The sequence below is a fragment of the Neoarius graeffei genome, chromosome 13 (genome assembly GCF_027579695.1).
Source record: "Neoarius graeffei isolate fNeoGra1 chromosome 13, fNeoGra1.pri, whole genome shotgun sequence".
NCBI lineage: Eukaryota > Metazoa > Chordata > Actinopteri > Siluriformes > Ariidae > Neoarius > Neoarius graeffei.
In genome coordinates, this window is record NC_083581.1 from 27,413,297 (window position 1) to 27,440,878 (window position 27,582).

The following is a 27,582-nucleotide window of genomic DNA, read 5'->3' on the forward strand; positions in this document are numbered from 1 at the left end:
ACAGGTGCCATTAATACAGGTAACGAGTGGAGGACAGAGGAGCCTCTTAAAGAAGAAGTTACAGGTCTGTGAGAGCCAGAAATCTTGCTTGTTTGTAGGTGACCAAATACTTATTTTACCAAGGAATTTACCAATTAATTCATTAAAAATCTTACAATGTGATTTCCTGGATTCTTTCCCCCCATTCTGTCTCTCATAGTTGAAGTGTACCTATGATGAAAATTACAGGCCTCTCTCATCTTTTTAAGGGGGAGAACTTGCACAATTGGTGGCTGACTAAATACTTTTTTGCCCCACTGTGTGTGTGTGTGTGTGTGTGTGTGTGTGTATATATATATATATATATATATATATATATATATATATATATATATATATATATATATATATATATATACATACACACACTAAAAAATTTGAATCTGTTTCAAACTGTAGCTTGTTTGGGATGACGGCATTTGAGCAGAGCAAATCTCTGATCTACTCAAACTCGAGAGCATGGACAGGATGATCAGCACAAACACTGATTTGTTTCCAATTGAGGTTTTTGAAACTTCTGCCCTCATCACCCACAGACCGCTGTACATCAAAACATTTGACCATGTTCCTGCTGACTATGATGTTTATGTACATCTTGAATGAAACAGATGACTTTTAAAGGGAAGTGATACAATAAGAAAAGGAAGTTGTATCATAAATTACTCAATAGCCACAGCATGTGCAAGCGGAGCATTTTTTAAGGATTTTCCACTAGGAGACCAGCTGGTCTGAGCAATACAATCACAGGCCCCAGAGTCCATGCGGCTGCACCGCTGCGGCATATTCTGTGATGCAAAATGGTTCACCAATCACCATACAGACAAATACACTACAGTGACTACACAGTAGGGTGGTCCCAACATTTTTTTTTTTTTTAGGATTTTGTTACGACCACCTTACCTTTTTTTTTTACATTGCCTTAAAGAAGTTATTGTGCGAAATTTGGTTAAGATTGAACAATGTTTAGAGGTGCCACAAAGCCATTAAAGTTTTCACTCAAGACACAATATAAAATAATGTGGCTTATTAACTGTTTCATATTAATACAAACAATACAGTAATATAACTTCCTGTGTTCAAAGTGACAATAGCTATTACTTGTCTGTGATTTTCTAAACCCTTCGGTATTATGGTATCTTGTGGAGATCAAAGAACACACTAAGGTGGTGTTTACATTAGACCGTATCAGCGGATCATCAGATTAACGTTTTTAAAACGATTTGCGTGCACACAGCAATACCAATACACGGATACGCTCGGCTCCGCAGGCATCCTGCGCTCCAAATCACTCCACCCTGAACAGTGAGTGCCCTCTGGAGGGTGCGCACTCCGGCCCTGCGCAGCTCACAGAGCGCGCGAGTGAAGTGCACGAGCCACGATTCGGGACTGAGCCGCTGTGTGTGAGATCCCAGCGCATATCACTTACCACTTGCAAGTGGAAGGATGGCAAGCCTAAAGACAATCATAACTACACAATGGGCAGTATTTGCATCAGTATTTGCAGTATTTTCATACTTTTATACTCTTTAATGAAAGGTGATACAAGGCGGAAGTCCGCGCCGTTTTTCAGCAGTCGCGTCACATGACCAACGCCAGCGAATCAGGAAGGTGGATGTCACAGTGACGTTGTCCAATGACGACGCCAGCTAGAGCTCAGCACAGCGTATCCGCGTATTCTCAATGTTTACACAGCACCGGACCAGACACGATCTAGATTGAATACGTGGACCCTGGCGGATTCCCGTTTCCCGGCGGTTTAATGTAAACGGACAGTGCATCCGCGAAGAAAACGAGACAGATACGGTCTAATGTAAACTTGGCCTAAGGACTTCCCTAGCAGAAGGAAGCTTTCTCCCAGACAGTTCCTTGGAAGTGGGACCAATTAACCAAACATAATTGCCCTTTCTGGTGTTGTGCTTTGCACCACTGGTACTACTTGTATTACTGTTGCTAGCCATCTGAAAAACATAGAAAGAAAAACATTCACAACTTCATCAGCATATTACAATCAGTGCTCATTGTTTAAGAAGCCCTTAGTGCATGAAAGTTAACCTTCTATCAGTCAATAGATGGTTTTCACTGACGTCACGGCATTCCGGGGAACGCCCTCCAGCCGCCATCTTGTGGGGCAAACAAAACGGACCATCGCCATTACCGGCTACGTTATCTCGGACGAATTTATGAAGTTATATAGTCAGTTTTCTAAAATAAAGATCAATGTCAGCAAAATCAAGCAAACGGAAGTATATGGATACATTGGACGACATCTCACGACAACGGTATGCAGCCAAACTGGCCTTGATTGGGGGAATTGACCCCTACGAAGTGGACAAAGATGCATTTTCAAGTGACTATGCAGGGCTGCCATCCATATCGTACCCTGATATTGTGAACTATTTCGTGAATAGTAAAAGTGCCTACACACTTGACGACCTTAAAGCATACAAGTCGCTGGAGTCATACAATTATTTTGTCTGTGGCTGGGTCTGTGAAGTCCACCATATAAAAACAAGTGACAGTCGTGTCCTAATTACAGCCAAGGTATGTAAACACTGGAATTTTAGAGCTCTCAACACTGCATATAAATGTGTGTGTGTATAATATTGAGTTGATTTAAGACAAATTTTACATCCATTAGTGGTATTACAGTACCATGTCAGTATAAACTTTGTAATATAATTAACTGGTATGTAGGCTTGTTACATTTTGTGTTTGTTATGATAAATGATAATTTATAGGCCAGTAATAATCATGTGTTTGCAGCCTTGTACTGAGCGATATTAAGTGTATATTACAATGTAAATGTACACTCAGCGGTTACAGTTAGGCATTCTCCAGAGATTGTTCACACGATGTTTTGGTTTCCAAAAACAAACTTAAACACAATTGATTGTTTATTTAAACAACTTACCACTTATAAAATGATCGGAGCAGACTTTGCTGTGTTTGGAAGGCTGATAATCCTTGCGGTTGATTCTCGCAAGCCATAGATTTCTCCTTTGTATGCTGAGTTTCTTTGTTTGCTCGCCTTCGTGCTCCCGTACAGTGGGAATTCCATAAAAGCTCCGCTTGACTTCATCATCTGACCTATTACGACAGCTGTGAATACAACAGGTGTGCACCATTGCTAGCTTTAAATAGCCTGCTTGGGTTCTTTTGAAGACTTTGTACTCGCGCGTTACAATGTGTGCTCAGTGACCTGTACGGTAAGCTTGACCCACAAGATGGCCGCCACTAGGGAATCCCCGACTCTGTGACGTCATGTGAAAACTATGTATAAACTCTTCCTGCCTCTTCTTTTTCATAGAAGTGGCATATTCCCTCTAGAACTGACTTTTTGGGGGTTTGAGATCTTCTCTGCAACAGTCTACGCACCAACTAATGTTAATGGCTTAACCCGATTTGCAACCTCGTGTGGCACCTCTAAATATTAACCAATTTTTCTGAAATTTTGCTTGTTGCCTTCTTTTAGCCTATGTAAAAAAAAATGGTAGGGTGGTCGGAATCAGGGCTTTGAACCGGTTCAAGGAACGAAAACGAAAACCGGGAACTTTTTCTATTTCACATGGAACAGAAACGAAACCAGAAACTTTATTATTTTTTATGTTCCGGAACAGAAACGCTTATTAAAAATAATGGTAACCGGTTAATACCGGTTTTTATTTCGTTCCTCAAAGTTTCTGTAGCCTATACAAATAGTCATTCTTCTCCTGCGGAAGTTTCTATGACCCGCTGGGGTTCACTTCCTGTGTGACGTTCGCTGATTGAATGGAGAGAGCGGGAAGGTGGACTACTAGTGAATACTAGGTGAATTACTGAGTGTCTGAGCAAAGAAGAGCCTGAACGATGCAACCTCCCTATTGGCTGTTTGTAAAAATGTATCAGTTGTTGCCCTTCCCACGGGAATCATCGCGGGCTCGAGAGACGAGACCTGACGAGTTAGTTCGTTGGTAGCAGAACAAAATGTCTGGACACAAATCGGGTTTTCAGAAAAGGAAAGAAAATAAACGCAGGGTCGAAAATACAAAAAAGGAGGCAGAAAATGCAAAACGAGTTTTAAGGTAGGACAAATGGTTACTTTTCTGAGGCAGCCCGCCGTGGCTGCCTGCAGGCTTATTTATTATAGCCCATTTAGTTAAAATAGTTTATATAAAATGTTTATAGTTATAGTTATGTGATGGTTGTCCTGATTTAGACTGGTGTTTTTTTTGGGGGGGGTTGCGCGATGTTGCACCCGGGTCCAGATTAGGGCAGAACCGGCCCTGGCTACATTTCAGGTGTAGTTTGTTTTATGTATGTATGTACTTGCATAGATGTGTACTTGGTCTTCCAATATGGCGCCTAACAAAATCTCGCGGCGCGGTGACGTCATGCGGTAGCCCTCTATAGGGCCTGACTAGCCTTTGGTAACACACTAAACGAATTCTCTTTCATTTTTGGCACTTTTTCTGTTTGTGTAGATGGGAAGACATACTGAGAATCCAAATCGCCAACATTTGAAATAATAATTGTTTTTAATTATTTCTTGTCTTATTTAATGAAGGTTGTAATAGAATTAGCCTACATTTGGCTTAAGCTGGATGAGACAGAGACATAACTTTATAGCCATTTGTTAAACAGCTGACAGGGAACGTAATTAACCGTTCCGGGAACGAAATTTTTTTGTTCTAACCGGTTCGGGAACGTCTATTTAATGGTGGAACCCAAAACCGGAAACGTTAAAATTCCGTTTCTGTTCGGAACGAACCAATAGGAAAAAAATTCCGGTTCAAAGCCCTGGTCGGAATGTTTTGGTAAAAAAAAAAAATTTTTCCCATACATTTCGGGACCACCCTACTACACAACTATCAAGAGCAATTACCAAGCACAAATGTTATGTCAAAGTCACTCAACGTCACACAGTAATGACATCGGATTCAGACATCAGCCATCTCAGTAACCAAATTTTAGTTGTGTTTTTCTTAACCAACATGATCTTGTGTGTATAACATAGATCTTCGTTTTCCTTGTTAAATGTATACTTACATGGTAAACTGTGGGTGGGTCAGCATTCCATTGATCACCCTAACGGGCAATCCATTGATCATCCTAACGACTCTCAAGGCCGTTCACAACCAGCCCCCAGTGACCCACACCAACAGGATGACTCACTGACTACGTTTACATGCACATCCAAATCGAGCTGCTGTCGGTAATCGAGCTGAAGGTCCCAGCAGGGTGCCAGAGAAATCCAATCCTACATGCACACAATGAAATCGGGCTATTGTGTGAGGTGCATTGTGCACCCGAGCCACAGGTGGCGCTACACGCCCCATCGTGTTGGTACACTTCCGGTTGTCATGAAGAAGAGCTATTCAAGAGTGTAAACAAAGTTATCAGTTCCGTGTTCTCCATTGCGCGTTTTTCTCCCGTCCATGAATTTTAATATATTCAACTCCTTAAGCTGAATGAGCATGAACTCTGTCTCCTCATTGCTCCAGAAGTGCACGTTTCTGCTTGCCTGTGGCAGTGGGGGCGTGGTCAAGCGCCGGTCTGTGACAGGAGGGCGGAGCCAGGGAAGGTGAGTGGCAGAACGACGGTACACCTGACGGTAATTAACCTGTGTTTGTGTGTCTTCCCAGTAACTGCGCCCTATTTAAGGAGGCAGAGGGAGAGCAGAGGGGACAGCTCATCCCGGGACTAGAACACAGCGCGCGCGCGCTTCTCTCAAGAATAAAAGTAGGCTGTTAAACTGAAAAGTCTGACAATAAAAAGCCTGTTAGTACCAGAAGCTTTGTCCTGCCGTCCTCTGTGCTCCACCCACACTTCAGAGAGCTCTACATCGCCATTTTCTCTTCTTCGTTTGTTCCTCCTGACCTCTTCTGCTGCTCGCTACTACTGTTGTCATGCCGACCGAGGCTGTTGTGTTTCCCGCTTGTGGTCTCGTCACTCGTCACTTCCGGAAGTAGCTCGACAACTAGCTCGATAGGGTATACATGCGCAAAGTAGCTCGGCAGAAATCGCATAAACTAGGTCGTGTAGCTCGATTCCGAGAAATCAAGTTCGGTTCAATTTCAGCCGAATTAAGGCATTTTGAACTTCGATTTCAGTCGAGCAATGGCAGAAATTCGATTCTCTCTATGTGCATGTAAACGTAGTGAATGACACCTTAGATGAGCTTTTCATCCATGAGAGAATAAATACCTGACACTCCCTACCAGTCAGACAGAACTGAGGAAGCCTTTCGGATGAGAGGTGAAACGTCTTCAAGAATCTTCAAGCAAGTCCAGTTGCTCTCTTTTACCACCCACAGTTTACTATGACCTGGATGACTGAGAATCTTCACAGACATACTTACATGGTACTTGGTTAATTAATTGCAACTGATTGAACCAAATGATAAGACATAACTTGGTTTAAAATTTGGTCTCCCAGTGAAGCTGGTTTGGCATTGACTAGGAGACCAAATCTGGCCACTGGGAGACCATTTGGTCTCCCAGTAACTATGTCAAAAAATGCTCTGTATGCAAGTGTGAGGAGCATGAATACAATATAATTCACTTAAGTCGACAGCACATTAGATGAAACCTATAGCCCTATACACAAATGTTGGAAATAAAGTATTCAGCACATCAACTATTATTCTAATCATTTTCCCCTGGGGCATTCCACTTTATTGCAGATAACTTTCATGGACTGGAATATTCCGTTTGCATCATCATCAACTTCTGCTCAACGATTCATGTGAATACATGCACTGGAAATATTTTTGGTAGAAAAATAGCTGACATGCTGAATACTAATTTCTCCTTATTGTACTACTGAAATCCAGCTCTGGTCTCTGAGAATTTGTGTCCTACGTGAAACTGTGTGGTGATTTTCCTGCTCAAAATGGATTCGGCTCCTCTGGAGGAACCAGGTGTAGTAGAAAAAAAAAAAAAAATTACCAAACTGTGCAGGACTGAAAGCCTGACAGATCCTAGAAGAGAGACACACTTACCCCATGGTTGGGTCCAGTACAATGCCTTTGGGGTTGTAAAGCTCCAAGTCCAGCAAGATGACGCAAGTGGCGCCGTCTTTGGTGCACACGAAGATGCGCTCGTCTACATCATCTACGAAGTAGAAGTTTCCAGTCAGCCAGTCGATGGCCATCTGCTCCACATCTAGGAGAAGAAGCAAAGAATGCGATTTCAGCCTTTATGTTGGGTCAAATACATTTTATTAATATAGCATTTCGAACAAAAGGTATGACAAATCAGCTTGATAGAAATCTGGTTGTAGATTTAGATCCCTCATGAGCATGAGCATGTCAGAGGCCACTTCCTGGTTGGGGTGGCATGAAGATAAAATCTTGAGCGGGACCAAACTCAAAAGGAAACCAAAATCATCTTCTGGGTGACACCACAGAGTGGACCATAAGATCAGTATACAGTTGTTGACGGGATGTTCAGTACGACCATACTGTTGGGAAGAGTCCTGGATGAGCACAGGACAGGAGTCTTGGGCCTAAACTTGAAGCATCATCCTGTGCTTCTGGGAAGTTTCTTTTTTATTATAGGAAAGATGGAAAACACCAGTTAGGAGATGAACAAAGTGTGTGGCTTGAAGAGAAGCTTGCTGGTTCATTTCACAACAGTCTGCTAGCAAGAAGGTGAGGAAACAAGGACGTGCATGTCTGAGAAATAATGAGAAGAGAATGCTGTACTGTATGGTATTCATGACTCGACTACACCAGAGACACAGGCCCATACCCAGAGGGAAGCATGGAAAACCATTAACCTTTAATGCAGATGCGCAAACACACATACCAAACTCCCCTGCTTCTTACCATTTAAGTACAAACAAAAGAGCAGAGTTACAGTAATTATCCTACTATAAAGCTGCAGTTAATTTTTCCTCTGAGCTTATTTTGTTAATTACGGAGTACACTTGCTTGTCCATGTATGTGTGTGTGCATGTGTGTGTGAGCAAGAGTCTGTGAGAACATGTGCCAAACACTGACTCACTGTCACAAGACTATTATTCACTCTATACGTGGCAGTCAGATGCAAACACAAACAGAATGGCAGCAAAGTCAAAAAGTACCAACAATACCATCATCATCAGATTAATACAAGGCTTGCCATCACCATCGTTAATTTTGTCACCTGAACAAGTCTGAGAAAATGGGAACTTCTATTTGATCCAAGCATGATCAACAAAGACCACAGAAAACATGCTACCCATAAAGATGCCCCCCCTAAGTTCTGGGAAGTGTTCTGAAATAGCAATAAAGTCTGTGGTGTGAATTTCGCTCTGTGACTCCCTCACTGGGACAATCGAGGCCTTTCTGTGGGGGTCCTTCCAGATCCCAGATGTGTGGGACAGACCCCAGTGTGGTCCAAGCTGCCTGCTGTTTTAACAGCCGCCAGTGTGGTTCCTTTTGTAAGAAATTCGATACGCTCTTCCCTTCATATATTATTCAACTCGAAGCCCCTAAACTACAAATCTTCAAAGATGCCTTGCATCCTTCCTCTTCCCAGTGCAAACTTCAAATCAAGGATACCCTAACTACTATTCTTCAAAGACGTCTAGCGTACTTAACCCAACTGATATGAACTAGAGTTAGCTATGCAAAGTTGGGCTCCAGAAAGAAAATATTTTGCAGGGACAAAGAATGACCACCAGAATAGTGGCATAATAAGAAGATTTCACTTCTCCCCCTCCTTGGCAAGATCTACCAAGTGGCAGAAAAACAAGATGTCAACAGGCTTAATTAACTATTAAGAGAAGGCCTTTTAACTTGGCTTTTTTCAGAACTTCCCAGGAATTAGGTCAATTTGGTAGAAGACTCTCCAATTTAAAAAAAAGAAAAAAAGGCCTGGTCCAAAGAAAGGTCCAAATCAAAAGGCCATGGTCCAAAGAAAGGTCCAAATCAAAAGGCCATGGTCCAAAGAAAGGTCCAAATCAAAAGGCCATGGTCCAAAGAAAGGTCCAATCAAAAGGCCTGGTCCAAAGGGGGCAGCAAACCACCTCAACATGGAGCACAGAAATGGAGGAGTTGGGTCTTCATGCAAAGTAAGTACATTTGCTGCCTGGTAGGCATAACAAGTTAAATTTACTCTCAGGAGTACCAAAAAAGTGAATGTTTCCGTAACCTTCACTTGAGCGGCTGATCAAAATCTTGAGTAAGAACTTTGAGAGTGACTATCTGCAACACACAACCATCCATGAAACCATCACATTACAGGCATTTAGCAGACGATCTTATCCAGAGCGACACAGAACATACCCAGAGCAGCCTGGGGAGCAGTTAGGGGTTAGGTGCCTTGCTCAAGGGCACTTCAGCCATTCCTGCTGGTCCAGGCAATCCAAACGGCAACCTTTTGGTCCCAAAGCTGCTTCTCTAACCATTAAGCCATGGCTTCCCCCATCATAAAATACTCTCTCAAAGCTACCCAGCTAAAACATCACACAGACTCGCATGATTTGCCTCCCTGCTTTATCCTCCTATTAACTCCAGCAAACCAGTAACTTGTTGAAAGATACCCACAACCACCTTCTGCATCTCCATTTAAGTCTTCTCTGTGCTGCTCCCTTGCAGCTACTTGAAAGAAACAAACCGCCTTGCATTTTACTTTCCAGAAAAGCTGCATCATTAATATCTTTTATTGGAAACGCTGACCTCAAGGGGCTTCAAGGCTTTAGTAAAATGTCCTGACTTTCTCATAGAACGGACAAGCCTACACACATTCCTCATTTAATCCTGGCCCTTTCGCCACACAAAGTGGAAGATGGGGAAGCTGTTGTGAAACAGCAAGTACTGCAAGAACATCTGTGATCACTCAGGGGCTAACAGGAAAAGCGCAAGGCTGGTGAAGGGAGTGGAGGCCTCTGAGGAGGGAGCGCTGGACAAAAAGCATGCTCAAAACAAGTCAGTGAAAGTGAGTAATGGATTGCTCATGTATCTTGTAATGATGAACTTGTACGTAATTTCCAAATTACCATGCACGGAACCAAAGCAAGCCGCCAAGTGACAATGATCGAGTGTAACTGGAACGTAAAAGACACAGCCCAGAGCAGCAATTGAGCAAAGGTTCTTAAAAGATAAACGGTATCAATAACACAGAGGATGGTGGGGGTAGCAGTGAGGACATGAGCCACACAAAGGGAAATAAAGACTCGAGTGTGTGCGCGGCCAGAACCACGCTGCCCACTGCTCCATGAATGAACGGCTTTTTTTCATCATCTCGCGCCACTTAAACAGATTCTCGGACAACGGACACTAGACTCAACCTAGAAACCTGGCAACTATCGTAGGCTATGGTTCACATGGGGCTACGTAAAAAAAAAAAATTTTTAAATAAATAACGTGCATGCTGCTGATGACAAATCCAGTTCCTCTCGTGCACTGCTTCGAGAAAATGCATGCCTCTCCAAAGGAACATTAAGGTCATAAATGGATATCCAGAGCACTTTTGCTTTAACAGCTAGGTATTTCTTGTGATTTTAAAAATACGACAGGAGTTCTGATTCATCTACAGTCCTCCCTGCAAGAAACCAATCTTAGCCTACTGTCCTGAAGGACAACGCAGGAATCCAACAGGGGGCTGATAAAAGTATATGCATAGGCTTTCTCGAACAACTGGGGTAGCTAGAGAGACAAAGTACCAGATGCATTCTGGCAAGCAGAACCATGAATCATGCTATGACTAGCTAAAATGCACCCAGCAGCTTGTGAACTTTCACCAAGACGTGCAAAAAAAAAAAAAAAGGAACATTTCACAAGCCAGTCAGAGCTGCCTTGTACAATTGGGGACAATGAGGCCTCGTGTTAAAATGGCAGCATGTGACACTTAGGCATGACTAAGACCAGTGGTTCCTACAACACGTCAATCTGTCATGGTCAATCCGTTCACTTTTAAAGGCCGAATGGTCAACTCTAGTTCATGTCTGTTGGCCTGCTTTTTTGTCATGTTTATTTTCACAGATGAGCCTGGTCATGAGGGCACATCTGGACTGTTCATCTGCTCAGCATGCAGTCGTTAGAAATCCCCTCCTCCACGTAAAATCGAAACGCTCTGGCCAGCCAACTGCACTTCTATTCAGCCTTTCCATTCTGCACCTTCCAGCCAAATTCTGTAATGACCCAAAGGACAAGCTTTCCATCCTGCCCGTGTGTCCTTTTCCAGGCAAATGACCCCATGCCACTCGTTCACTTAAGACCTCCTGGTCTTTTGCAATCTGAGCTCACGGACTCACTATGGATCTCGCTGTAATAATATCTGCCTGGGGTTGGAGATTTATGGCCCCAGTTAAGATCTGGATTCGTGTCTGGAATTCTTTTAGTATGACAAAACATCTGATGCACTCTCTCAAAGTAGGCGATTCGTCTTACAATTAAAATCTCACAAAATGCAGGAGTCACAGCATCCGGTGTTAAATAACCAAATAAAATAAATACTTTCCATATTGATCCTGTGAATCACGTGTCATTATGGTATGCTTGTCATCCCTCAATAATAGGAAACATCTGGTTCAAGAAGGAGCCGTCACAGAGCTGGTGCACTTTCAAAAGTCAAACCTCAGTGGCTCATGAAAAAACAAATCAATTTGCCCAAAGCCCTGGCATCTGCCACCACATGCCTCCAGAGAGGCATCCTCTACAGGAGCGTGTAACATCAAACCGTCTCAAACGCGCTCCAGAAACACAGCTGAGGAGCGTCAGTGGATCTACAGCTTAGGGCTTAAAACGGGTTTAGCCGAGCCTGGATGAACCTTGAAGATGTTCCAAAACCCCCGAAGAAAGACGTAGTCTTTTCTCATTGATCTGCACCCTTGTGTGCTGTGGTAGACAGCTGAAGCTCGGCAAAGCTTGGGAAGCTGAGTCATGAAAGTAAGACGTGTTGTGAAAATGCTTGCAGGCCCAACCAAGCCAGAAATTACACAAGTTCTAGTATGTGAAAGAAAAGCAGGCCAGCTTTATTTATTTTTTTTATTATTTTAAAGCAAAAACAGTTCAGAACTCAGTTCCTTGGACAAAAAGAAGAGGAACAAATCCGAATCATTGTTTTCAGCTGTCCATCTGTGGATTGCAGTAAAAAGAGATGGTCCAACGTTAGCCTTATGTGAACCTCGACAAGGATTTCATGAAATCAAACCCTGCAATTGAAAAATACCGGAGCAGAACTGATCGATGTTGGGGGGCGGGGGAACCGGCCGTAAAAACTTCATCAATTCCAGTTTGTAAATATGACCATCACGGTTTCCGGAGCAGATCCTTTGTTGTAGCCGATCACACACATGTTCATTATTTCAGCTGAAGGCAGCTTGTGTACGAGGGAAGCGTTCTCACAGAAGCTGTGCTTTGTCTAAAAATTCAAGAGTGAAAAAAGACTATTTCAAGAGTGTTTACTTGCTGTTTCGAGTTCAAAACCGATGTCTCGTGATTTGATTATTCAATATACGTGACTTGGGCGGCACGGTGGTGTAGTGGTTAGCGCTGTCGCCTCACAGCAAGAAGGTCCGGGTTCGAGCCCCGTGGCCGGCGAGGGCCTTTCTGTGTGGAGTTTGCATGTTCTCCCCGTGTCCGCGTGGGTTTCCTCCGGGTGCTCCGGTTTCCCCCACAGTCCAAAGACATGCAGGTTAGGCTAACTGGTGACTCTAAATTGACCGTAGGTGTGAATGTGAGTGTGAATGGTTGTGTGTCTATGTGTCAGCCCTGCGATGACCTGGCGACTTGTCCAGGGTGTACCCTGCCTTTCGCCCGTAGTCAGCTGGGATAGGCTCCAGCTTGCCTGCGACCCTGTAGAAGGATAAAGCGGCTACAGATAATGAGATGAGATGAGAATATACGTGACTTAGTTCAATAGCACCAATAAAAAAATATATATATATAGTTAACAGTAGGTAAGCAGAGAGATGTATTAAAAGTGGAAAATTTACATGAATAAAATGCAAAATGACTAGATGTTAAGACTTTCAAATAAAAACTTTTTGACTAGAAATTTGACCCGAGATTTCCTCCTAGCACCTTTGACATTTGATGGTAAACCATTCCATAATAAAACAAAAGAATGATGTTTTACCATGAGAAGTTACTCTAGGGACCTGGAAGGATGTAGCACTACGTCTTGTGGTAACGTTGTGGCGATTACGTGTTAATTTGAATGGTGTCCTCAAATAGCTTGGTGCAGTTTCGTTGTAGAGGTCTCATCTCGTCTCATTATCTCTCGCCGCTTTATCCTGTTCTACAGGGTCGCAGGCAAGCTGGAGCCTATCCCAGCTGACTACGGGCGAAAGGCGGGGTACACCCTGGACAAGTCGCCAGGTCATCACAGAGCTGACACAGACACAGACAACCATTCACACTCTCATTCACACCTACGGTCAATTTAGAGTCCCCAGTTAACCTAACCTGCATGTCTTTGGACTGTGGGGGAAACCGGAGCACCCGGAGGAAACCCACGCGGACACGGGGAGAACATGCAAACTCTGCACAGAAAGGCCCTTGCCGGCCACGGGGCTCGAACCCGGACCTTCTTGCTGTGAGGCGACAGCGCTAACCACTACACCACCCTGCCGCCCCCGTTGTAGAGGTTATACACCATATTTAATTTTAGCTGTTTAAACACGTAATTCCACTGGCAACATACCAACCACCTCAAACTCCTGAGCAGCAACATGCTTTCTAGCTGATGCGTTCAAAAGGAACCCAATAATTTTGTTTTGGGTACACCTTATATCTTTTGGTTAAACCAGAGTACCACAACGTGCAAGCATAGTCAAAGTGACACTGAATAAGTGCCGATATTAATAATTTTGTGGTCCTCATATTGACATTCCTGATCTGTCTATATCAGAATTTTAATCTGGCATTTGACTAACTCATGACGTTTTCAGCCATGCCTTCTCCAGAAAGAGAAGGAATAGAAAAGAATAGCCGAAAAGAATAGACTCCGTTTTATCCAGATGTAGGAAGAGCTTCTTGTCAATCAAATCAGCCATTCTCTGATTGAAGCCAGCTCAGAGGATCGATCTCCTCGACACGAGGGCCTGAAACTATGAGGGCGGTGTTGTCTGCGTACAAAAATGTTTTGCGCCGAACTGCAGATGGAATGGCATTAAGAACAATAAAAGGTCCAAGAATTGAACCTTGTGGTACTCCACAAGTTACGATTGCCGGTTTGGAGATCGTGCCACCAATCTCCACCGATTGCTTTCGCTCTTGTAAACAGGACCGAAACCAGTCTATGGCAGATTTCTGGAATCCTAGCACGCGGAGTTTTTGGAAGAGGATCCTATGAGCTACCGTATCAAAAGCTTTTTGAAGATCTAGAAGGACGATACCGATATATTGTCCCTTATCGTGTTTGGAGTCACTCCCACGTGTCCAAAAAAAAAATCGTAACATGGGCCACCACCATGAAACAAAACAAGCATCAGTTTGTAGTTATTTATATCTATAAAGTAATGATTACGTATTTGATTCGGCATCAAATTTGGTGGTTCAGTCATGATAGCTGCTCATCTGGACCTTTGCAAGCAAGGCATGTAGCACGACCTTATCGAATAGCCTTGCTATAGGAAGAGCGAGCACATGGAGCATATGGAAAATATTCATCTACAGTTCTGAATGGGAGCTAATGGAAGCCAGGCCTCAAGATTGGAATGCTATAAATGCAGTATTGAGGGACTGAGAACAAGTTGAATGTGCTCCTAGATTATCCCAGCATGAATCTCTGGGTTCTCTCTGCATTTCTTAGCACTTGCCATCTGTGGATAAACGGCGGTGATCCAAAAATCCCTCCAGTTATAGATGCTCTAATACCTAGACCGTCAGACATGAACAAAGACCGCGCTCGCCGAAAACTGCATCTCGAGATTATTATATGTTCATTCTTTTCTCCATCTTCATGGCATTATCTCGGTGGATCTGCTTTTAAGGCATCGCGCGCGCGCACACACGGACGCCCATTATGAACAATGCTATACACTCACTGGCCACTTTATTTGGAACACTCATACATCCACCTGCTGTTTTATGCAGTTCTGTAATCAGCCGATCTCTTGACAGCAGCGCAATGCATCAAATCATGCGCGTACAAATCAAAAGCTTCGAACATCAGAATGGGAAAAATGTACATGTGATTTCAAAGTGTGACTTTCTTTCACTGTGGCGTGGGTGTTGGTTTGAGCCAGATGCACTGGTTTGAGTGTTTCAGAAACTGCTGATCTCTTGGGGTTTTCTCACACACAGCAGTCTCTAGAGTTTACACAGAATGGTGCGAAAAACAAAAAACAGAGTGACTGGGCGACAGTTCTGTGGGTGGAAACGAACGTCTTGTTGATCACAGAGGTCAGAGAAAAATGGCCAGATTGGTTCGAGCTTTTTTTTTTTTTGGCCAGGAAGGATATAATAACTCCCATAATCACTCTTTACAACCGCGGTGGGCAGAAAAGCATCTCAGGATGCAACAGACGACCACACTGGGTTCCACTCCTGCAGCCAAGAACAGGGATCTTAGAATCAAGAACAAGTTCCTATTAAAGTGGCCGGTGAGTGTACAATGGACTACGGATGAGAACACACGCGCAGTAAAGTTGTACTAAGGCAGATACAAAAACGGAATGCAATGATGTGGAAGTTTCAAAATTCCATATTTTATTCAGAATAGAACATAGATGACATATCAAATGTTTAAACTGAGAAAATGTATCATTTAAAGAGAAAAATTAGGTGATTTTAAATTTCATGATAACACATCTCAAAAAAGTTGGGACAAGGCCATGTTTACCACTGTGAGACATCCCCTTTTCTCTTTACAACAGTCTGTAAACGTCTGGGGACTGAGGAGACAAGTTGCTCAAGTTTAGGGATAGGAATGTTAACCCATTCTTGTCTAATGTAGGATTCTAGTTGCTCAACTGTCTTAGGTCTTTTTTGTCGTATCTTCCGTTTTATGATGCGCCAAATGTTATCTATGGGTGAAAGATCTGGACTGCAGGCTGGCCAGTTCAGTACCCGGACCCTTCTTCTACGCAGCCATGATGCTGTAATTGATGCAGTATGTGGTTTGGTATTATGTTGGAAAATGCAAGGTCTTCCCTGAAAGAGACGTCGTCTGGATGGGAGCATATGTTGCTCTAGAACCTGGATATACCTTTCAGCATTGATGGTGTCTTTCCAGATGTGTAAGCTGCCCATGCCACACGCACTAATGCAACCCCATACCATCAGAGATGCAGGCTTCTGAACTGAGCGCTGATAACAACTTGGGTCGTCCTTCTCCTCTTCAGTCTGAATGACACGGCGTCCCTGATTTCCATAAAGAACTTCACATTTTGATTCGTCTGACCACAGAACAGTTTTCCACTTTGCCACAGTCCATTTTAAATGAGCCTTGGCCCAGAGAAGACGTCTGTGCTTCTGGATCATGTTTAGATACGGCTTCTTCTTTGAACTATAGAGTTTTAGCTGGCAACGGCGGATGGCACGGTGAATTGTGTTCACAGATAATGTTCTCTGGAAATATTCCTGAGCCCATTTTGTGATTTCCAATACAGAAGCATGCCTGTATGTGATGCAGTGCCGTCTAAGGGCCCGAAGATCACGGGCACCCAGTATGGTTTTCCGGCCTTGACCCTTACGCACAGAGATTCTTCCAGATTCTCTGAATCTTTTGATGATATTATGCACTGTAGATGATGATATGTTCAAACTCTTTGCAATTTTACACTGTCGAACTCCTTTCTGATATTGCTCCACTATTTGTCGGCGCAGAATTAGGGGGATTGGTGATCCTCTTCCCATCTTTACTTCTGAGAGCCGCTGCCACTCCAAGATGCTCTTTTTATACCCAGTCATGTTAATGACCTATTGCCAATTGACCTAATGAGTTGCAATTTGGTCCTCCAGCTGTTCCTTTATTGTACCTTTAACTTTTCCAGCCTCTTATTGCCCTGTCCCAACTTTTTTGAGATGTGTTGCTGTCATGAAATTTCAAATGAGCCAATATTTGGCATGAAATTTCAAAATGTCTCACTTTCGACATTTGATATGTTGTCTATGTTCTATTGTGAATACAATATCAGTTTTTGAGATTTGTAAATTATTGCATTCCGTTTTTATTTACAATTTGTACTTTGTCCCAACTTTTTTGGAATCGGGGTTGTAGATACTCAGAATGGAAGTTAAGCCTGCACGTTGGTTTGGAGAGCAAATACAAAATTATGTGGGCGTGTTGCTTCTGGAAACACACCGAAGACACAACAGCAGCAGAATGCAGCATGCAGGCCACTATGACTGAGCACCATGTCAGCAATTTTTTTTCCCCCCGAGTTGTGGTCAGGACACTCTACACCAAAAGCAGATGAAGCAAGAGACTTCCTGCTTGGGGTACAGTTCAATCTTAAATGGCATTGTTGAAAAATGACCATATTAAAAAGTCTACAGAACAGGGTTGGGTAGAAGAACCTGGTCTTGGAAGCTTTTCATGACTCTTACAGACCAATTTTATCAGAATACAGAATCTGATCCTGTTAATGCTATATATGGTGGTCAAATCTCGAGATCTGCTGCCTTAGGTCTGACAGGCACCGTATCACTCGGCTAAGAACTTGTGTCCTCATTACTTTATTAACTCTCACCACTGCATAACTTTTTCCAGAAGGGGTTTCCCTTACTACAACGAGTCCAGAATATCAATCTGCACTGGTGAAAGGGTTAAATAAAACTAGACTTCTTTATTTCAAAAAAAAAAACACAAAAAAACACCGCAATGATGCAAATTGTTAGCTCAAATCCATCCATTATCCATAACCGCTTATCTTGTACAGGGTCGCAGGCAAGCTGGAGCCTATCCCAGCTGACTATGGGCGAGAGGAGGGGTACACCCTGGACAAGTCGCCAGGTCATCACAGGGCGGACACACAGAGAAACAACCATTCACACTCACATTCACACCTACGGTCAATTTAGAGCCATCAATCATCACGGGGAGAACATGCAAACTCCACACAGAGAGGCCCCCGTCGGCCGCTGGGCTCGAACTCAGAACCTTCTTGCTGTGAAGCGACAATACTAACCACTACATCACCGTGGCGCCCTAGTTCAAATCCTTATAGCCCATTATTAACGGCTCGGTCTTAAAAGAATTAAAATAGTTACGAGCTTCGATTTCCTACTTGTAGAAATAACCTGGAAAATATGTAGAACATGAAGAAAAAGAATGCTTCAAGTCATTTAACTTCAACAATTAGCACAAGTGTGTGAACTGGCTGAGAAAACCAGTTTTGGATTATGGAAAGCTGGCTTCCCTTCCAGTCTAGAATGCTTGTTTGTGTTTGGATGGGCTTCCTGTCTCGTTTTGGACACTGGGGGGGTGGAGCTTTCATTAGCACGGGCAGGAATACGAGGTGTGCTCAATTAGTAAAAACAAGATCAACTGTGAGCTACTGCTCACTTATGTATACCCCAGCTCTCGCTTAGATCAGAACTAGCAGATTACCCGGCGTTGCCCAGGTTTTGCAAAATTCTGGGTTGCCCCCAGACTTCCATGTCAAATTTGGTGAAGATCCATCGAGAAATGGTGATGTAAACCCAAGACAAACAAAAATCCAAACATCCACCACCCAGGGGCCCAAATATGGAATTTCTGAGTTCTGCCAAATTGTGGCCATCTCCTGTACCTACGTACACTACCGTTCAAAAGTTTGGGGTCACTTTGAAATGTCCTTATTTTTGAAAGAAAAGCACTGTTCTTTTCAACGAAGATCACTTTAAACTAATCAGAAATCCACTCTATACATTGCTAATGTGGTAAATGACTATTCTAGCTGCAAATGTCTGGTTTTTGGTGCAATATCTCCATAGGTGTATAGAGGCCCATTTCCAGCAACTCTCACTCCAGTGTTCTAATGGTACAATGTGTTTGCTCATTGCCTCAGAAGGCTAATGGATGATTAGAAAACCCTTGTACAATCATGTTAGCACAGCTGAAAACAGTTGAGCTCTTTAGAGAAGCTATAAAACTGACCTTCCTTTGAGCAGATTGAGTTTCTGGAGCATCACATTTGTGGGGTCGATTAAATGCTCAAAATGGCCAGAAAAATGTCTTGACTATATTTTCTATTCATTTTACAACTTCTGGTGGTAAACAAAAGTGTGACTTTTCATGGAAAACACAAAATTGTCTGGGTGACCCCAAACTTTTGAACGGTAGTGTACCAAGTTTAGTGAAGATCTGTCCAGGAGTTTGTGTTGATAAATGCAATGTGAAAGGCATGGGGGGGGGGGGGGGGGGGGGGTAATGTGGATGTTGTGCCCCCAAGGACCTTCCTGGGGTCCGTACATGAATTTTATTTATATCCACAAAATTCCAGGTCGTCCCTGGACCTACTTGCCAAATTTGGTGAAAGTCCGTTGAGAAATGGCGACGTTGGCTCAAGACAAACAAACAAACTTTGCCGCTTACTATGTAGAAGATGCAAGCGATCGAAGGAACAGGACGCTTATTATGAACGTTGACTTCAACAAATAATGAACCCTGAAACAAGTAAGTAAAGAGCAGTGTCTCTCCTCAGGGATTTCACACAGCATCCTGGGAAACTCATTCTGAAATAGCATTTTGCTTCTTGAAATAGCGTCAAAATCCACCCTATACAGTTCGTAAATACGTTCAGTCGGTAAACAGGAAGTCGATGTACGACAGACCTGAAAACGGTACACACGGTATAGAACCCCAAGCTGAAGCTCGGTACCAAATATCAAGCAGTTGTGATTTGTAGTTGCTGAGAAAAATGTTAGGAAACTTTTGTAAATCCACGCGCCATGGTTCGTAAATACGTTCAGTCGGTAAACAGGAAGTCGATGTGCGACAGTCCTGAAAACGGTGCACACGGTATAGAACCCCAAGCTAAAGTTTGGTACCAAGACAGAGGTAAACCAGTACCCCATCCCCCACAGAGCGGGGGTATAAATAATAAGTAAATATATAATTGTAAAAAATAATTCAAAAGGTCAAACCATTCGAAGGCTTTTTTTTTTTAAATCTTACCTAACGCACCTCTAAATTTGCAGTTTTCAATAGTGTTTCTAAATGTGTTCTCCGATTTCAAAGATAACTTAAATACTCCGATTCGCAATGATGCATGCAATGGGTTTTGTTCAGGTCTCATTTCCAAGCCTCTTGTTCCAGGTTTCCTGGCCAATAAATTGGCTCCGCCCCAAGTAGAAACAAAGAAAAAAATTACTTACGATGCAGGCTCAGAGAGATGTTAATAGTTCTCTCTTCGGTGAAGCCCTTGGCGTTGGGAAACTTGGCGCACTTGAGCATGGTGGCACTTGGAGCATCACCGACGTGGATCCAGCACACGGTTTCCTCAGTGTAGATGAAGTCCATGGCTGTGGTCTTGCGCGTGCTGACAGAGATGGGGTTGGCACCGTTCAGAGACGTGGCCTGGATGTTCTGCGAGTTGGCGATCAGGAGGTACGGGGGACGGTCCACAGGGTCTGGAGTTCAGGAATATGCAAATTAGCGCATTTATCATCAGTCAAAAGTAATACCGTGCCTCCGTGATCATGGCTCATACAACATGCGGTACTTTGAGACGTTAAAGATCGTTCTTTGGTCACGTACCGTTCTTTGCTTTGCAAGAGCGGTTGTCCGGCTGAGGCAGGTAGCCCTCCACACAGCTGCAGGCGTAGGAGCCTTCTACATTAGTGCAGGTCTGACTGCACGTACCGTACACTGCACACTCATTAAAATCTGTTCCAGAGAACATACCACGAGTTACATAGCGCGCACACACACTACAAATTATTACTATTAGACATTCACCAAAGACTACACTTTTTAAAGGGTTTTTTTTTTTAATTCCTTGATAAATTAAAAAAAAAAAAAATTCTATGTAGGCTCGACTTTAAAGGACCAGTCCACTGTACTTCCATAATGAAATATGCTCTTATCTGAATTGAGACGAGCTGCTCCGTACCTCTCCGAGCTTTGCGCGACCTCCCAGTCAGTCAGACGCGCTGTCACTCCTGTTAGCAATGTAGCTAGGCTCAGTATGGCCAGTGGTATTTTTTGGGGCTGTAGTTAGATGCGACCAAACTCTTCCGCGTTTTTCCTGTTTACATAGGTTTATATGACCAGTGATATGAAACAAGTTCAGTTACACAAATTGAAACGTAGCGATTTTCTATGCTATGGAAAGTCCGCACTATAATGACAGGCGTACTAACACCTTCTGCGCGCTTCAGCAGCGCATTGATATCTGAGCTCCGTATCAATGCGCTGCCGAAGCGCGCAGAAGGTGTTAGTACGCCTGTCATTATAGTGCGGACTTTCCATAGCATAGAAAATCTCTACGTTTCAATTTGTGTAACTGAACTTGTTTCATATCACTGGTCATATAAACCTATGTAAACAGGAAAAACGCGGAAGAGTTTGGTCGCATCTAACTACAGCCCCAAAAAATACCATTGGCCATGCTGAGCCTAGCTACATTGCTAACAGGAGTGACAGCGCGTCTGACTGACTGGGAGGTCGCGCAAAGCTCGGAGAGGTACGGAGCAGCTCGTCTCAATTCAGTAAAGAGCGTATTTCATTATGGAAGTACGGTGGACTGTTCCTTTAAGAGGTATTCAGTGGGCGTGGCCACATGCAAGCAAAACCATTACGAATAAAAAAACTGTCTAAATCAATAAGAGGTTAGGTGAACGCCTGCTCACCTTGACATGTCTTGCCGTCCTCTCCGACTTGAAAGCCGCTCTTGCAGTAACACTTTGGTCCAGACGGGGTGATCGCGCAGCTCTCCTGACAGCCCACAGAGCTGCAGTTATGGACAAACTCTGGAACACAAAAACAGGACAAACGCTATGAAATTTATCCGACGCAAGCAGGATCTTCACGAGGAGGAGGTTTCACGCCAATGACCATTGCTGATTATGTGGGAAACTCTGCGATACATGATGGCGATACACTTTAAATCAGAGACATTACCAGTATCATGGGTTTTTTTCTTTTTAAATACGGTTTGCTTTTTAAATGACAAAAAGTTCAAATTTGTACAGAATTTCTTTTTCATCCTTTTCAGCATTAAAGAAATTCAACTCGATTTTATATTGTACAGCCTTTTAACAGGAAAAATGTCATAAAGCAGTTTTAGAGAAACATATAAAAATCTGGATAGAAATTTTACATAAAAAAAACCCTATAAAATTATCAATGAAGAAATTAAATAAACGCATCATTGAAATCAATTTTAAAGCTAGACGGCCTTTCGATTTCATAAACTCCGTAAAATTTAGTTCCCTCTGAAATGGTCATTGTGATGCATGTTCATTTCTGTAATATCTCACGCCATTCTTATTTCATCTGAGGGGATTCCTGAGCAAATACTGTGCATGAAATCGCTCGTGTTGCGCAGTCAAGCAGACAGAGGAAGTCCATGTGTATGCGCGCGCATGCGCAGGTTTATCTTCGACCGTGCACTCACAGTTCCATCATTCTGAGCGCCGATATTTATTAGTTTGGTCCTGCGTTTCCTTTCCTTCGTATATAACGGAACGCGTTTTCTTCTCGCTTTCCGTTACTGTAGTCGGTCTTTCGCGTTTCATTCGCACGCTCACGGCCTCCGTTTCTCTCTCCTGTTTCAAATTTGTATCCCGCAATGCCTTGCGCGAACGGGGAAAGCCCACCACGTCATGCATGGCGTAGTATCTTGTATAGTGGAGAATTTAGGGCCACGTGGCCTTAAATTCATTAACTGTTCTATTGTGATTTGAATTCAGTCGCTTTCAGTGCACTAAAAAATAATTGGGTGTCGGGAAAATTCTTTATACATGACCTACACTTGAAAAATCTGACAGGTAAATATAGCTTTTTTTAATAGCTTTTTTTTTTAAATAACATTTTTCTAGTTTTTTTTTTAAATAATGTCAAACTGAGTTTAAGTTAAAGTGCCATTCCACCATTGGATGTATTCTTTGGCATAAAATACAATATATTTTATGACAACATGACTAGACAGAGAAATCTTTTAGCTTCAAAATGATATATCAAACATAATTTTTTGACAACGACAAGTATATTAATTTTGCGACCAAAGTCACCTACCCTTTTAATTTCCGCGCGGTAGTGAAACGTGATGTCATCGGCAGGTTCCCCTTCTTGTGTACCACGTCACGTGTGACGTGGCACAGATTATCAGCAATGGCGGATAGAACGCGATTTCCACTTGTCGATTGCTGTGCCGATATTCACCATCGACCGTCTCCTTTGGGCATCACTTGCTATTTTCCTTCGCTTCTTTTCCGAAGCTGACAATCGCGTTCTGTCCGCCATTGCTGATAATCTGTGCCACGTCACACGTGACGTGGTACACAAGAAGGGGAACCTGCCGATGACATCACGTTTCACTACCGCGCGGAAATTAAAAGGGTAGGCGACTTTGGTCGCAAAATTAATATACTTGTCGCTGTCAAAAAATTGTGTTTGATATATCATTTTGAAGCTAAAAGATTTCTCTGTCTAGTCATGTTGTCATAAAATATATTGTATTTTATGCCAAAGAATACATCCAATGGTGGAATGGCACTTTAAGCAGATTTGGTTAAAAAAATTTACTAAAAAAAAAAAAGCAATTTCTTTTTATTCTACTCCCCCCAGATATTTTTCCTCAGTGCAGGTTTCTGAAACCTAACCCTCCCCCCTTCTTTTTTTTAATGGAACATTGTTTCCCTGCCATTTTCAGAGTACTTGCCGGTATTATGACATCGTTCTCATATCACCCACCCCAGTGAGAAACGAGTTCCACATTTATTGTCGTCATTTTCTCGAAGGTTATTAATGAAGGATCAGCTCTGACTTGCTAACGGATGGGCTCATGTGAACAAAGAGGCTCACATAAGCAGATCTAATACGAGAGATTTCATAAACATGGGTTGGCGTCTGTTCCACACTTTGAAGTGAACCTGTAAAGTGGGGAATTAAAAAGATTTTATCTGCAGCCTATATCACATTCTGGTTTATCTGTACTCCTGTATTACACCCACAACACTGGAACCAACTCCGAACCAAATGCTTTAAAAATATTTCTGACCCGATCACCCACGCCACACTCCCCCACGCACAGAGATTGAAGACAAGTTGCCCAAATGTTTACAATATCTGCATGATTACGATGCAATTTACTAGATAGCAAGTTACTCAACAGTAGGCAAGTAATCACAGGTACTGGACGGTCCTCTTCGAGAAGTAGATGTGAAGGTCCTGGAGTTTCCATGCCTTCAGGTTTTTTCCCCCCTCAAACCAGACACCATTTTCACCAAAGTTTGGTACATTTGCTCCATGATGAACTTGGATGGGTGGCACGGTGGTGTAGTGGTTAACGCTGTCGCCTCACAGCAAGAAGGTCCGGGTTCGATCCCTGTGGCCGGCGAGGCTTTCTGTGTGGAGTTTGCATGTTCTCCCCGTGTCTGCATGGGTTTCCTCCGGGTGCTCCGGTTTCCCCCACAGTCCAAAGACATGCAGGTTAGGTTAACTGGTGACTCTAAATTGACCGTAGGTGTGAATGGTTGTCTATGTGTCAGCCCTGTGATGACCTGGCGACTTGTCCAGGGTGTACCCCGCCTTTCGCCCGTAGTCAGCTGGGATAGGCTCCAGCTTGCCTGCGACCCTGTAGAACAGGATAAAGCGGCTAGAGATAATGAGATGAGATGAACTTGGATGTGCTTGAGTGATATTTAGGCATCTGCCATCATCTGTTCCCAGGGCTACAATTGGTGAAACCCCTCACGTTACGGTATACTAGTCACCCTGGAGGCAGGCCAAAACATACATTAACATCTGAGCCTGCTTAACTCAAGCTTGGACTGCGTGGCCCTCTTTGCCTGTTCGGTCGTGATCCCCAACAGGTTGCTGATCTTTATCCAGGGGTCTCTGTAGAATCTAAGATTTAAGATGGCCACAGTCTGTTATTTTCAAGACGTCTTCACTGGAGTTAACGAAGTGAAACGCTTCATTCTTCTCGTCGGAAACCTTCCAGCGCCACCCGCCCTTCACCATACTACGCAGACATTGTGCCCAGCGAGCCTCAAGCTTGGCCGTTTGACGTGCAGTAGAGAAGTCGCAAACGAATGCACGCTTCCGCGATCTTTCTTCTAGTGGCCACGGACAACCTAAAGTCAGGTAACACAATTCTCAGCTCATTAAAACTTTGCTGTCACACTAGCCACACAACGTTTGGTGAAACACCTGTCTTCCGTACTGCTTACGTTACTAACCAGAACTGGACAAGGCATTACCTAGTATACCAAAAATGTGCTGTCCAGCCCCAGGGTTCAATACCCAGAAACTTAACTGACTCATTAGGAACGTGGCCACTAGCATAACGTAACTAGAGATGCACTTCCGCAAGAAAGTGCGAGGGTGATCGCTCCACCTCTGCACAAAAAAGTGATTCATGGTGAATGGTTGTGTTTGTCAGGTGAGTTGGTCTAGGATCTGAAATGAAGTCTGATGACTGTTGGATGAATCATGACCGAGTGGCAGAGCTTAGCTTCCGATTGCCAGTGTATTTGTCTCATCTCATCATCTCTAGCCGCTTTATCCTGTTCTACAGGGTCGCAGGCAAGCTGGAGCCTATCCCAGCTGACTACGGGCAAAAGGCGGGGTACACCCTGGACAAGTCGCCAGGTCATCACAGGGCTGACACATAGACACAGACAACCATTCACACTCACATTCACACCTACGGTCAATTTAGAGTCACCAGTTAACCTAACCTGCATGTCTTTGGACTGTGGGGGAAACCGGAGCACCCGGAGGAAACCCACGCGGACACGGGGAGAACATGCAAACTCCACACAGAAAGGCCCTCGCCGGCCACGGGGCTCGAACCCGGACCTTCTTGCTGTGAGGCGACAGCGCTAACCACTACACCACCGTGCCGCCCCAGTGTATTTGTATGGGGCCAAAAATGCATCGCTGCCAATGGGAGAAAAAATGGATGTACGAAAAGCAAGAAAAAGATGAGTGCGGGTTATCATAGCTGACTTCTATACATGTTAGATGGGTTGTCTTGAGGTGTCATGTTAAGTTTGGTGGCTCTCTGATGAAGCACAATGAGCAGGAAGACTGTGATTTCGGAACTTTGTTCATTCCAGGATGGCCATTAAAAAACACCCAACCCATCATTACACACTAAGGAACGAAACACAAACACTATATGGTCAATTCCAACAAAGTTTCTAATGTAACTAACATCTTGCAGTATGATCATTTCTCCTTGGACCTCCATCTCGAGGAACGTTTTTTTTGTTTTTCGCACCATTCTGCGTAAATCTAATGCCAGCCAAGAACAAAGCAAACCAGAAAGGGTGAAGTATGTCAGAAAAACCGAGTGCTAAAATCAATTAGATCTCAGATCGAGGAAAAAGTATAAATATATATATATAAACCCAAGTGTCTTCCTCTATCTCGCACTTACACCCACACACAGGGACAATAGGGGTCCTCATTATACAAAGCCCATGGCCCTTAGAGCTACAATAGCTCCTCTGTGGTGTGCATGTGTGAAGCGAGGAGAATACATGGCCAAATACTACAGCCCGTATCGAATCAATTCCCGACCCCCCACCCCATCCTTCCAAATCCCAGCCTGTCCCATCCGCTTTCCTCCTCACCCTCAAAACACGCCCCCAACACCTAACCCATGCTATAAGAAGCATGCCGTGTCATCTGGACAGAGCTAAGGCGCATCGGACAAGCTTGCACAGCTGTGGACCATGCGGGGGGGGGGGACTAAACACATTTACCATGAAGGGTTCTTCCTGGGTTTAGGGTACAGGATTCCTCCCTCGGATTTGAGGGAATTGCAAATGTAGGACTGAGCCTTGACTGGAAATATAAGAACCCAATTCTGCACGCTGCCACGTCAGCATTACTCCGAGTCCATGAAGGGCCATAATCTAGGACTACTGACCCCCCTTTTTTTTTAAATATAAAAACAGTATTAACTCTATTGATAAACTCCAATTGCCTAGGCTCTGGAAACAGAATAAGATGCATCAAGGGAAATGCCCCCCCAGTGCTGAAACTGGTCTTGAAAATTTTGTAGAAGAGTAAAGTACCGTAGTCGTCACTGGTCATTTATTGCAGCGCTGATCTAGGAGCTGAAAGAGAAGCGTTTAAATACAGCAACTGACTTTCACCTGTGATGAGAAGCTCAGAGAGGTTTAGAGCTGGTGATCAAAACCGATTACTGGAGATCTTCAGAAACATTTCAAACTCTAGAACAGTGAGGAGCAGCCATCGATCCCCAGAGTGGCTCTGCGAGGAGGCCAGGAAACTGGGGCTGGAACCATGAGCAGCTCTCCGTGCGCTTTTAGCCTTCAGTTCAACCCTGAAATATCTGCACTCGCCGCCTGGGTTACAGTTTGACATTTCTCATAGCTGACTATTCTGTCGGCATGCCTGTGCATGCAGCGTGTGCATCATCCAAAGAGAAAAACAGGGAAAGAAAGAGGGGAGAAAGAACAAGAGAGAGAGAGAGAGGGGAAGAAAGAAAAAGAGAGAGAGA

The 27,582-nt window shown here is 43.6% G+C and overlaps 1 protein-coding gene across 2 annotated transcripts in view; it reads right to left on the reverse strand.

The window, feature by feature from the left end:
* The window catches only part of lrp1ab (low density lipoprotein receptor-related protein 1Ab), a 348,035-nt gene that overhangs the window by 175,683 nt on the left and 144,770 nt on the right, over positions 1 to 27,582 (reverse strand). For both annotated transcript variants that reach the window (XM_060937437.1, XM_060937436.1), the window contains exons 4-7: positions 21,731 to 21,850; positions 20,637 to 20,765; positions 20,255 to 20,509; positions 7,019 to 7,181 (exon numbers count right to left, since the gene is read on the reverse strand). In XM_060937437.1, the coding sequence (XP_060793420.1) occupies positions 7,019 to 7,181; positions 20,255 to 20,509; positions 20,637 to 20,765; positions 21,731 to 21,850 (667 nt within the window). The remainder of the gene's footprint in view (positions 1 to 7,018; positions 7,182 to 20,254; positions 20,510 to 20,636; positions 20,766 to 21,730; positions 21,851 to 27,582) is intronic.